This window comes from Marmota flaviventris, chromosome 5 (genome assembly GCF_047511675.1).
Source record: "Marmota flaviventris isolate mMarFla1 chromosome 5, mMarFla1.hap1, whole genome shotgun sequence".
Lineage (NCBI taxonomy): Eukaryota > Metazoa > Chordata > Mammalia > Rodentia > Sciuridae > Marmota > Marmota flaviventris.
This window is the reverse complement of record NC_092502.1, coordinates 123,238,951-123,253,232: the sequence shown is the minus strand read 5'-3', so window position 1 is coordinate 123,253,232 and position 14,282 is coordinate 123,238,951. Positions and strand designations below refer to the sequence as shown.

The window sequence follows — 14,282 nt, the reverse complement described above, 5'->3', positions numbered from 1 at the left end:
ACAGAGCCTCACCTCCCATCTTTAAATGATTAAAATTCAAACTGAAATAAGTAGTAAGAAGATTCATCTAAAGATTTTGAAAAACATCATTTTATGGAAAAAAGTTCCTTGACTGTAGCTAAAAGCCATGTTTTGGATATTAACTGTCAGAAAGTTAAGCTGTCACCAATAAGGCATTCAGACAATAAAACACCCTGGAATTACACTTATCAATACAAACATCTTACCAGTATCCATCTCTGCTAAAAACAAGGCAAGAAAACAACTCTAAAATGGGCTTAAACTTGTCCCATTTTGTACTTTCTACCTAAGGGAAAACAAGAGACAGGCATTTTGACATCTTTACTGAGGATTCCAAAAATCCCTCTAAACAATATTTTCCTTCCAATGAATCCTGACTTTGACTCTTAAGTATCGTGGAGACATATGTTAACTGTTATTTTGCCCAAACTGCTTCACTAACATCCCAGGGGAAAGAATAATTCACTATGGATCAATAATCAAATAAGCTCCAAAACATTTGAGGTGAAACCTTTACCCTAAAGTAGCTGATTTTTCTCCTTATAAATCTACGTTAAGTGTAGCTGTTTCCCCATCAGTCAAACATTAACTGTGGACCCAGAAATTATTTCACTCTGAGGAGATTTTCACATCACCAATTAGGGTTCTAACCTTAGATTCTAGATTCTGGCTCCTCTAGTGACCAGTGGCCATCACTTGAGTGCAGTGTATGGACACAATAACTATTTGTGCACTGTGTAACCTGGCCAGGGCACTCAGTATAAGCCTGCAAAAAAGGCAGGCACATGGTAGAGCCCTTTTCTTCCCTGTGAAGATCCTTATATTTCAGTTGAGCTTGAGGAAATAACATCAGGAGTTTCCTAGACCAACTTTCAGAGTTATTATAATAACTCCAGACACTTCTCCCCTCTGGACCAAAAGTCTCCTATACAGCACACAGTGATAGTGGCTCCACTTCTTAACCATTTTGGGGGGGCTATAGTGCAAACCTTAAGATCCCAGCCTCTACAGACAATATGCATATGGCTTTCTCTGCCACTTACTTTCCAAAATTGTTCCCTTTTGCCTACCATGATACTTCCCATTCCTTGAATTTATAACTTTTTTATAAAGTTATGACTTTAAAAATTCTACTCCTTGCCTTTGGGGTTTCTTGACAGAGGAAATGAAAGTCTGTGGTCAGTCTGCTATTTTTGTCCTGAAGTTCCCAAACACATCACACTAGTGCTTCCTCCCCAGAGTAAAGAACATGACTACTAACAAGTGGCCAGACCATAGGCGTGCTTTGGATGCCGATAGTGTCATTCTACGTTGCCGGTGATTTGGGGCAAAGCAAGTACCAGTATGACTCCTTTAAAAGGAAGTCTCCATTCCTCCATATTTCCCCAACTGCTACAAAGAAACTGAAAGTCTGAAGCTTCTCAGCACTCTTAGCTCTCAGAACTAGAAAGAGGGACAGAGCTCATGCTTTAAATGTCTAACAATAAAATGATGCACTAGGTCCCTGATTTGCAAATTCATTGCTTCCCCCCCCTCTCCATGCATGCCATTTGCTAATGATACACACACTGAGCCTATCAAGGGTAAGGCATTTGGTTGCTCACCTCAAGAGCTGTAAGAATTCAGGCCCACAACAGATATTATGTGTGGTCCCAGCCAGGCTCAGCAGCAGTGTCTGTTACTTTCAGATTTCCACACAGGCAGTTGAAGGGGTGAGCCCTATTTGGACACCACCACCCTGCCTTCTCTTCTAGGAAGGCAATGACTAGAAGACTTAAATCAGGCCTCACTCAGATGTCCTGGGCCATTTCTCCCTCAGGACTCCTACTGGAATTATGAAGTAGTTCTCTATTTTCAGAAGTTGTAGAAAGGGCACCTAATGGGTAATATAATAGTTTTTTTGCAAACTAAATTTCTGAGGAAGCAAAAAGCTACAGTTAGGTAAGAGAAAGAATGAAGGAGAATGGCAGCCACACTGAAAACTCAAAGTGGCCCTTAAGACACACAGAGAAGGTAGGTCCTATCTTCACTATAAACCCCTTTTAGGAGGTCTGAGTGCTACTTAGAACCAAAAGAAAGTCAATTAAGAGCCTCCCTGGTGTGTGTAACCAAATTTCTGGTTTTTAAATTTTGGATTTCTAGGATTCAAATAATACAGTTTTACTTCTAAGACATAAATTGAGAGGGGAAATGGCCTGTTTATATACCTGGGTTCGAACAGTGAGAAAAACAGAAAATAAAATCCCTTCAGTTGCAAACATACTCAGTGTCCACTGAAGGCATCACTACAAGGTTCACTCCTGGGACTTTTCCTACAGACAGTGCAAGGGTGTAACTCCTAGGCCAAATGAGATGGGGACAACTAGAAAGAAAGGGGGATATAGAAGCAACACCCTGCAGTTCTTTAAGGAGGGCTCCTCAGAGGCAAAGGCAATGTGCTGCTGCAGGCTCCAGGCAGCCTGCTGCAGACCAGCAAAGCAAGCAAGGCAGATGGCAAGCAGAATCCACTCATGGCGAGGATGATGTTTTAACTAGGGCATTCCACAATACTAAAGTCAGAAAGAACTTCCCAGCTGAGGTAAAGAGGCAGTGCTGGAAAAAGAGAGCCTAGTCCAGGAAGCCATGCTGACGGGGATCTATATTTTAAAGGAGGAAGCAAAGGGAATTAACCCAACAGTTAGCCTGGGACAGGGAGAATGGTTTGGAGAGACTCTCCAGACAGCTGCCCAGACCTTGCTCTGGAAAGAATGATTCCCTCTATTACCTACCCCTGCTCACAAATTTGAACACTGTCCTATTTACAAAAGGAACACCCCCAGCCTTCCACTGCTGTCAACTGCTGACAGGAATAACAACTCTAGGACAACTGGAAAGAGATGTGTGGGTTTCCAGGACACACAGCCAGGCTAAAGAATTATAACATATACTTCACTAACCTACACACACACACACACCATTCTCATCTATACAAATACCTCAGGAGTCTGTGATACACGTGAGTCAACCTCAGGACCTCAGAAGGAAACTGCTGCTAGTTCTCTGGTTTTTGTTTTTGGTTTTTTTTTTTTTTTTTTTTTCTCCTCTTTATCCCTTTATGAGGAGAAATTCGTGTGAACCCTTCCAGACTGTGACTCTAAGAAAGAGCTCAGCAAAAACAAGTAGTACCACTGAGTACACAGCCCAGATTTTTGCTCAAAGAAAGAGCTCAGCAAAAACAAGTAGTACCACTGAGTACACAGCCCAGATTTAGAAAGCAAAACTACTTTGAGATTGACCTTAGAAATCGACCAGTATCCTCCAACATTGCCCTCAGTAAAACCAGGCATCACTACTGGCCCCTCTGAAAAGGAAGGTTCCAGGTATGGCTTATGCCTCCAAGAAGAGGAAAATGAGCAAAAGTCAGGCTCCTGAGCCACTCTTCCCAGAAGAGGTCCTGGTCAGAAAACCCAGCTGTGGGATCAAGTGTTCTGTCTCCTAGCAAAGTCAAGCTCTCCTCCACATAGCATGCAGACAAGCTGCTTTCTCCACTGAGTTTAAAGAAATAATTAGTTCTTAGCTGGGACATTACTAAAGATTTATACAGGCAATTCTTATTCTTCAGAGGAGTAAGGACAGAAAACATCAATTTGCTCAAAATAACCAGATTTTGTAATCTAGAGGTGTAGGAAGCTGGCATTCCACCAGTAGGTGGCAGATGCTTCACTTCTCTGAAAAGTGCCGAGGCCTTCCTCCTGATCCAAACTGATCAACATTGTGGCTCCTCTTCATGAAGACCCCCAAAGTCACTTAACAAAAGTACACAAAGACCTGGTCAAAGTAAATGGTGCTGATTCCACTGCACAGGGAGGGCTATATTAAAAAAAAAAAAAAAAGAAAAGAAAGAAGTAGTAGTAGTAGTAGTAGTAGTATACACACTCTTTCCGTTATGTAAACAACATGCATTTTTCCTTTATATAAAAAAAGTGTTTTTAAAATAAAAAAAAAATCAACATCTGTAGCACTACTTGAGTATTCTTTCATTATTTTACTATCATTAAGGGTTATGCGATCTTCATGTTTTTGTTCCCCCAAATTCATATATTGAAATCCTAACCCCCAAGGTGCTAATATTTAGGAGGTGGTGCCTCAGTAGGTGAAGAGATCATGGGGGAAGACCCCTTGTTATGGGTTTAGTGCTTTTCCTTACAAGGGACCCCTGGCTCTTTTAAGAAAGTTCCCTGGCTACTTCCACAGTGAGGATCCAGTAAAGTTGGCAGCTTACAGGCAAGAGAAAGGTGCTCACCAGAACTTGAGCATGTTAGACCCAGCTCTCAGACCTCCAAACTCCAGAACTCTGAGAAACACACTTCTAGTTTATAAGCCATTTAGTCTATGGTAATTTATTATAGTAGCCCAAACTAAAACATAGGATATAACCATTTTTGGTTAAAATTTCTGAAACAACATTTAACTTCCATTAAAGGGCTAATTATAGCTCACTTAAAATCAATCTGTTGAACTATATATTTTTTGAAGCTGATTAATTTTGATTTTTTCCTCTCCTTGACTAACCTTGTTAATACTTCTTAAAATACTCCATTCTTAAAAATAAGTAGGATTTGTTCCCCTCCCCACTTTTAAACTAGAGTCAAGGAGTCAGCTTACAAGCTAAGAATGGTTTCATATTTTTAAAGCATTATTTTGGGGCTGGTGATGTACCTCAGTGGTAGAGCACTTGTCTAATATGTGCAAGACCCTGAGTTTGAGGCCCCAGCACCACACACAAACAAAACATTTTTTAAAAGAACAAACAAAAACATTTTTTAAAAGCTTAAATATGTTAACTGATCTTTTACTGAAAACTTTTGTTAATCCCTGAACCAGACTAACAGCATGCTCAACACCAAGAAATAGAACTCTTATCTACTTATTTTTGAAACACCACTTCTAAGACCTAGTCAAGAAAACTAACAACTGTAGCCAGGAGACTACTGTAAGGTAGGCCTCACCTTAGCCTTCTCTGGCTTTGATTTTATCATCTTTGGGATTTATGGAGTTCCTAAATTTAGACTTGAAACCCACCTCAGGCAGGTCTTGAGGTGTGTGGGCCATAAATTGTCCATCACATTCCCAATCCTTAGTATTCCATAGTTTGGGAAACATCTTCATCAAATATCAACAGTACTAGGTGGTACAGGGTCAGTGCTAAATGAAGGACAGTACAAATTTGGGGAAAGTGAGTGGTTTGAAAGAGTCAGGAAGTCTTACATAGGTCGGTGGCAGTGTCTAAACACTGGGAGGCTGAATAAGAAACTCTGAGCAGGGAGGAGAGTGGCTAGAGCATAGTACAGCTACTAACAGCAGTGATAAAAACAATCTGGAGCTTCAGCCTCAACCGGATGGTACCAGAAACCATTCTTATCCCATTTGCTCCTCTCCTGAATAATCACGTAAATCTGGAATCTCTGACATTCAACCAAATTCAAGGGGGATCACTAAGCCCATGAAGGCCACATGCAAAGCAGCCCTGCCCTGATCTCCAGCCAGCCATGTGCTTTTCACAGACTCCCTGGCACTGTGAAGTGCACAGGATTAGGTTTCCTGCCAGAGCAGAACAATGGCCAGGATATTTAACTTATAAGACAATTTTAACTAGAAGTTCATTCCTGGGTGTCAGGAATTCTTGCAGATTTAAATGACTGTACATCTCCACCCATTCTGGGCCTGACCCATAATGCCAAGATGCCTAGGGAAACAAGATGAGTCACTGCCTTAGGAATTTGGGGGAGAAGAGAGGTTAAATGTTGTATATAAATAGGAAAGCAAGGAGATAGCTGTATATTCAGGGCCAAAATAAAAAATGGGGCCTATATCCTAATCAAGTAAATATTTCCACCATCCAGAGTCAGTGAAATGCAGTGCATGATTACTCTCAGGCCTTGGTCTCTAACAAATCTGGCTTTTTTTTCTCATTATAATTTCATCTAAATGCTCGCACTGACCCAATTACTAAATTGTGGTTGAGGTCATTTTCCCTGCGCATACAGCCCTAAACTGTCTCCTCATATGCTGCTGCATATCCACAGAGCAAGCCTGCCAATTGAGGCTCTCTTTGCACACATTTTATCCTCTCTGCATGAATTTCAGATTTCACAACTCCATACAAGTTTCTGTTTGGATACACAGATTTCACAGATGTTCTGAGAAGGGCCAAGGAAGGAGAGCAGAAAAAATGATAAATGAAATATGCATCAAAATGTTCAAGATTAAAAACAGTGGTCAGTCACCATTTTACTTCAAGATCTGCCTCACCTAACCTTCAAATTAAGTGGGCAAGGGTTCAGATCAAGGAAGCAATCAAATAAGGGCCACCTAGTCAAGAGATGCCCAGAGAGCTCACAGACCTCAGCAGTCCCTTTCCAAGGCCTCTGCTCCCCATCTGTAAAACTGGCAATTGCTCATTTCTATTCTTCATGGAGATTATTAGAAAAAGTCAAAAGTAAAATTAGCATAGCTAGGCATGGTGGCACATAACCTATAATCCCTGTGACTCAGAAGGCTGAGGCTTTCAACTCTGAGCCAGGCTGGGCAACTCAACAAAACCCTGTCCCATTTTTTTTTTTTTTTTTTTTTTAATTATAAAGGGCTGGGTATGTAGCTCGATGGTAAGCGCCCCTGGGTTTAACATCCAGTACCACACACAAAAAGGTAAAAACAGTGTTAAATGCAAATCATCATCAATATCAACCAAAACTAGATTCCTAGGTCTCATACAGAAGGACTGAGATGGCAGCACACGTAGGTGAGTGAATAACTAACAAAAGTCACTCTGGCAGACCTAGCTCTGGGGTGGATGCACCCACCCTTAAAATGTCATTCAGTAGAATCACAAATCTATGTTTGGGGGAAAGTTCTCAGGCTCTTAATGGCTCTTACCACTGTCCAGCCTCCACCTTCTCCCCTAGTGCCCGATTTAAAAAGCAAAACATGTTGCTTCCATTTGGAAAGAATGCTGATTTTCCCTAATAAGATAAAAGGGGATGTCAGAATACTATTTGCTATTAACTGCCTTGAAATAAGTCAAATTTTCCATGGCAGGTCTACAGAAACATTTGGGTATGTATCTTTAAAAAAAAAAAAAAGCACTAAATTCTGTTGAATTTGTACCTTGTTGCTTTCTCACAAAACTAAATTAACATAGGATGAAAGTTGCACAGTTTCCAGAAATATTGGAAAAGCCAAAACTCTGTAATGGTTTGAGTTGTGTGTTTGAATTTTATATAACACCTGAAATTTACATTCTTTTCATTGTGGGAATTTGGTTTTTTCAAATAAAAGCAAGATTCTAGTAAAGTTAACTTTAAATTCTGAGACCAAATTAACTCTCATCAGTCTATCCTTAATATTACACAGCATGGATTTTTTTTTTTTTTTAGTAGTTTTCTTTTAGTTGGACACAATACCTTTATTTTATTTATTTATTTTCATGTGGTGCTGAGGATCAAACTCAGCATCTTACACTTGCCAGGCAAGCACTCTATCACTGAGTCACAACCCCAGGCCCACACAGCATGGATTTTTAATCTAAGTCTTAAATACTTACACAGCACTAAATGTAATCAAAGGAAAAACCAAGGGATCTGCAAATTTGCACAGAATACAACTATATAAAAAAACAGTTACAAAGAAAATTAAGAAAAAAATTATAGTTGATCTATTAAGACAGAAATCTTATCCCTTTCCCCCTAAATGTTGACAATACACTATACAGTTTTATATATATATATATACACACACACACACACATATATATACACATATATACACATACACACATATATATATATATATATACACACACATTTATATGTATATGTAGAGAAAGAACATAATAAAATATAAAAATAAATTTAAATTGACTTTTAAAGATCCCCTGAAATATGTCCTAGAGTTTGGTCTTCTATTAATTACTCTCCAAAAAAAAACCTTATGTATTAATCTCTAACTTGATAAGCAAACTATGGGTGCATATCTTTTCTAACTCCTCACTGCCAAGCTAGTAAAATGCATCAGCAAACTATGTGCTGTTCAAAAGCCTAGCAGTCAGACTCGGACCTGGAAGTCGAGCAAATGACCACTTCCAGAAGTGGAAGCCTCTCTGGTCCAGTGGAAAGCAGTTTGGGAAATGTTTCAGAATATGAAAGAAAAACAAAACCTGCTCAAACAGGAGCAACAACAGCTGCCCTCACTTACAATAAGCAGGATTCAGCTCACCAGAGCAGGCCCTGGGCATAGCAAAGAGGCTGCTGAACGCCCACAATGAGCAATGGGGAGCCTGCTCCCAATTAGGGTGCCCGGGACTCTGGATCAGTGACCTCTATGAGTACACAGAAGACATCTGTGTGTTCCAGAAAATGTCCCAATGACGGGTATCCCATCAGTTCATTCTTAGCAGGAGACTTAAAGATTTGATGGTCTGTTTGGCTTTTGCCACTTGCAACCCAAGAGCAGACACTTAGGAGAATCAAGCATCCCACGCATCACATCCCCAACCATCAGCAGACATGAGGTACTTACTGCCAGGAACAGCATGCAGTACATGGAGAACGAGGAGTGGCCGGAATAGAAGGACAACCTAGAAGAGAAACAAGAGAGACATTCATTTTTCTCCCTGAGGCAGAGCCTACTTTTGGAGGGCCTGCATATATGCTGGTGGTGAACTCATTTTGTTTTGCAGTTCTTTTCTTTCTTCAGTGCAGAAGATCAAACCCAGGGCCTCGTGTACACTAGACAAGCACTCTACCACTACCTGATCTCATAAATCTCCTTCCCTTCAGAGGGCACAAAGCTCCCTCCTCCTACCTTCAGAAATTAGAAGGATGAGGGTGGAGACGCAATTAAGACAGGAACTGTCAAGGTGTCCAAAGAGGACATGAGGTCAGATTCATATGTGGGATCATTTTATTGAAACCCAAGATGGGTGATGAATCATTGTGACCAAACTCGCCAGGCATTTCTGTAGCTGTTGGAGGAGCGATACTGACAAGCTGTAACTGGCACAAAGGGCTTTGACCTGACTGCATAAAAATCCATATGACTGTGATTTAGGTTTTCCATTTGCAGGGTTTGTACCTGAATAAGGTAATGCCTCCTTTGGGACACTTGGAAGTTTATCCCTTTTCTCTATCCATATTAATAATTTTGTGTTTTAAGTGAACACACATCTTGCCTTAGATTTCCCACAATATGAAATGCTTTTGACATTTATTTTTAAATTGTGCTCTGATCATTCTGTACCAAATGAACATCTTTTAATATTATAATCTATAAACATCTGAGTATCATTTTCCCACCTAAAAATGATAGTGATGGCAAATTTTAATTTTATAGCACTTCTGAAAAAGAAAGATAAAGCTTACTAATATTCAAGATCTAAATCATGCTCTCAAAGAATTACCTACTGATGCAAGAAGACAAGCACACTCTAGATACAACCTACACATGAAAAGATACCCATACAAATAATTATGATGTTTCTCCTGACTGCTTTTCCCCTATACAAAAATAAGAACAAAGGTATTTTACTTATTCAAAAGGAATTTAAAGCCTATGTAGGTTCCTGGGATTCAGAAAGAAAGAGAGACTCCTAAAACCCAAAACAGAGAGTGATGTGTGTAAATCTGGCCACAGAAGATGGGAGAGAAAGTAAAGATTTCTTAAACATATATTGAGAATGATTCTATCAAGAATTTGCTTTTCCCACCCAAAATTTTGATTGTCATATACATTCCTAAGAGAATCTTCTAATGTCCTGTGCTACCTAGGAATTATATAACTAAACCTGCTAACTGTTCTGGTTTTAATCTAGGTAAAACAGATAAATAAAGCACTGCTTAGCTTTACTGTTTGGCCACACAGAGTGTGTAGAGTACTGTTTGGCCACATAGAATGGGTAGAGCAGAGTTCTGTACATTTTATAGTTAGTTTCAATAAACTGAATAGCCTACATATTAAAAAAGACAATTTTAGGGACTGTCAAGGCCCATCGAGTGAATGTAACTATGATGACAGAAACAGGCTCAAAGTCAAGCCATTTCATTTCACTAAATCCTATACCTTGTACCATGAAATCACAAACTGGAAACTTTAGTAGTTTAAACAGCTCTCAAGCCACAACAGAGCAATTTCATAGGATGAAAATGAAATAGTTGAAGCAAGAAGTCTGCCCATGACTTCAACAGGGATTAAAAAAAGAAAGAACTACTCATTATCACTTTGTAAATCTTTACACACAGTAACTTATCAAACAGATCATGGTAATATGAACTTTTACTTCTGTTAAAAAGAAAACAGACCCACAGAAGACATAAATTCAAATTATTCATATTCCATACAAATCTAGTTCTACTGGAATCTCAAGGAAATGCATTTGCTCCTACAGATATCTTATCATATCCATAATCCACAAATGAACTAAATATTTGTATAGAGCCCGGTGTGGTGGCGCACACCCATGATCCCAGTGGCTCAGGAGGCTGGGGGGAGGAGGCTTGTGAGTTCAAAGCCAGCCTCAGCAACTTAGTGAGGCCCTAAGTAACTCAGCAAGATCCTGTCTCTAAATAAAATGTAAGAAAAGGCTAGGGATGTGGCTCAGTGGTTAAGCACCCCTGGGTTCAATCCCCAATGCCTGCCTCCCAAAAAAATTGTATGGGTAAATTAATAAAATCCAAAAATAAGTCCAAATGCTTGTGTCTGCTTCACAGTGATCTCAGCTGAAATGTTTAAGACTTTGTCCCTAGCTAAAGATCCTTCCCTTGGGAATTTTAACCAGTCCCATCTCACTTCATAACTGCCCCAGTGATGAAGAAAAAGTAACAATTAAAGCTAACTGTCATCAAATCTTAGGAAAATGTTTTCAGAGGGAAAAATGTATTTTCAAATGCTGCTGTTTTCACCAACTCTAGGGAATGGTCTGTTAAACATTAAGGAACCTTCAATTAGTAAGTACATTCTTTGGTCTTGATTATGTAACTTACTGTGAATGAAGTCTTTTTACAAATGGCAGATTTAAGATTTCCCCCTCTTCCTTCATTATCCAGGGTACCCCCTTCTTCTTGAAAAGGTGATTAAACTCAGTCTGAACCTCAATATCATAGCCATCACCCCAACCTTATATCTGAGTTCCCACTGGATTCAGCCATACTGCCACCTCTGTACTCCCAACATCTACATCCATATTTGGTCTTAAAATCTGCAAAGACAATCAAATCCAGCCTTTATCAGTCATCAGAAACAATTAGCTCATATGAACCATTTCTTAAGCGTTTTGGGGCTCATGAGGTTAAATCACAAGGAACCCAGCCAATCATCCCTGGGCTCTTCCCTCACTAACAGACTTTCTTCCTTCTTTCCTCCCCATTCTCCAGAGTTTAAAAGCACTGTAAAACACAATTTTAACTATCCTTTTACTTTGGAAGTATCTTTATATCTTTGTGGGAGGAGCAGTACTGGGGGGTTGGACCTAGGACCTCATGCATGCTAAGCAAGCTTTCTACCATGGAGCTACATCTCCAGCCCTCGCTTACATTTTTTTTCTTTTTTTTTGTACCAGGGATCGAACCCAGGGGCACTTACTACTGAGCTACATCCCCAGCCCTCTTTTTATTTTCTAATATATTTTATTTAGAGACAGGTTCTCGCTGAGTTACTTAGGGCCTTGCTAAGTTGCTGAGGCTGGCTTTGACACTCAAGATCCTCTGGGCCTCAGCCTGCTGAGGGGATTACATGTGCGCACAAGCATGCTGGGCGCATTCATTCTGGAATAATTTTTTTTTAATACAGAATTCTAGGTTAATGATTTTCTTCCTCGTGACTCTGAGGATATCATTACATTATCTATGGCTTCTGCTTTTGCTGTTAAAATATAAGCCTCTGTGCCATTCCTTTCTGTATTCTGTCTTCTCTCTTTCATTGCTCCCCACTGCCCCCCATGCCCAAGTCTTCAATAGTCTACAACTATCATATATCAAGTAGGGACTTCTTTTTATTTACCTGGTTTGGTACTTATTGGCTTCCTATATCTGAGTATTTATACTCTTCACCAATTTTGTAAAGTTCCCAGCCACTTGGAATACTGCATATCCTCTATCCTACTATCTTTTTGCGAGTTTCTGAATGACCTTGTAATCTACCTTCTTATTGTATCCCTCTGTCTTAACCTTCCTTCTGTATTTCTGATCTTACCTTTTTAGGTCTACCTTTCACTTCAGTTTTCCCTTTCACTGTGTCTAATCAATCTGTTCCATTTTTAAAATTTAAATTACTAGATATGTTTCATTTACATATCTCTTTGTTTTTTTTCAAATCTATCTGATCAATCCTATTAACATATTTTCAAGCTCCCCTTAGTCTACACAGCAGACATATTTATATTCTACATGGTAATTCTAGTATCTGCAATCTTTGAGTTTATGTAACTTGTTATATTTGCTGACTCTCACTTAAGGTAGCTTGTTTCTATGTATGTTCATTATATTAAAATATGTGTTCATGTCCTTGGGACTCCATCATTGGGGAATCTCAGAGATCCTGGTTTAAAGAGAATTCTTCCAAGAGAGACTTGTATCAACTTGTGCTGTGTTCACTATAGATCCACTTTGACCTTCAAACTTTTTTTCTTAAAAAAAGACGTACAGGTAGCATGAATTCTGGCTCCAGACCAGTGAGTGTGACTGTGGTCTTGTGGTTAAGAATTCTTAATATCTCCCACGTGGAGGATACTGCCCTTTGGGAGTCCTTACATTATCCCTGTGCCTCCTGTATGTCTTCTTACTCTCCTCAGTCTGTCTTCATCACCTACACTTCATATTCACAGTCTACCAAACTTGGGTTCTAGGCTTTCAGAAAATGGCAGACAGGGCACACATTGGATCTTCAACACTAACTGATCCTGGCCTCGGGTCTCAGCTAAGCTATTTATACATTTATATGTATGTATGTCTATATGTGTGTATGATATATATAGATATAGGTATAATTTTTTAAAATAGGGTCTTGCTATGTTGTCCAGGGTGATCTTGAATCCTGAGCTCAAACATTCCTCCTTCCTCATCCTCCCAAGTAGTTGGGATTATGTGCAGGTGCCATTACACCAACTACCACACACACACACACACACACACACACACACACATATATTCACACGTATATATCGTATATATAATTTAAGAAACAGTGCATATGAATGTGGGGGGCATATTTTCTAGCATGTTTAGTTGAACAAGATCAGAAGGCATTTCTAACCCTCTATATCGCCAAAAATAGAAATAGGCTTTAAAAAAAAAAAGTAAAATGCTATCTAAAAACAATCATTTCAGTAGGTGACACAACAGTTTGACAAAATGTGATTTGTTTTTAATCATACAGTGGCCAATGCTCACAAATGCACAAATGTTTCCAATTACTGATATACTACCAACCCCTGGGTATGCCAAAGTTGGCTCTGATGCAAATTACAACTTCCTTTCCCCCTAAAAATTGTTCTAAAATTGATTACTTAAAGCAGTCCAATGCAGAAAAGTTGTCAAACCACATAAATTGTTATAGAGTCACCGAGTACATTCAGGTACATGATACACATTACCTATGTTCCTCACAAAACTCTTATGTGCACACAGAGAAGATGAGCTTCACACAGTTTCAATAACTTGCTCAAAAGCCCCAACTAGCTCTTTCATGCTCAAATCTGAGTCTTCCCAACTGTGCCAGGATTTCACTACAACGAACAGTAGAGAAATCCAGAAAGATTTTTAATCCTAACATCTCCAGGCAGTGAGAACCAATCAGAAAGAACAGAAATTATAATTTATATGTGGCAAAATGTATGAAGTAGTATGTATGAAGCTGGACAATCTATGAAAAAATAGATGTTGTCAGTAACCATTTGAAGAGAATAATAATTTGTACACTCCAAAGGCAAAATAATAGGAAGACAATTACAACAAGAGACAGTTTCTTTACAACTTATTTCCTGATTTTAAATATTCACATAAACCATATTAACTTGAACTGTAAGAGAAATTTCCCTTTGTGGTAACCTTTAAATACTGAATTATCCTGTTTTTTTTTTTTTTTTTAAGTTTAAAATGTCCTATACAAACGGACATGTGAGCAATGACCTCTTAACGAACACTAACTTTTCCTAAGTATTAGTTCTACTTTATTTTGAGAGGATGCTGATAATAACCATGCTAAAGGTTCCAGCATTAGATATCAAACATTGC

At 39.1% G+C, this 14,282-nt stretch overlaps 1 protein-coding gene across 2 annotated transcripts in view; it reads right to left on the bottom strand.

Annotated features, from left to right (window-relative positions):
* The window catches only part of Plpp1 (phospholipid phosphatase 1), a 91,767-nt gene that overhangs the window by 2,092 nt on the left and 75,393 nt on the right, over window positions 1-14,282 (bottom strand). For both annotated transcript variants that reach the window (XM_027938101.3, XM_027938099.3), the window contains exon 4: window positions 8,578-8,635. In XM_027938101.3, the coding sequence (XP_027793902.1) occupies window positions 8,578-8,635 (58 nt within the window). The remainder of the gene's footprint in view (window positions 1-8,577; window positions 8,636-14,282) is intronic.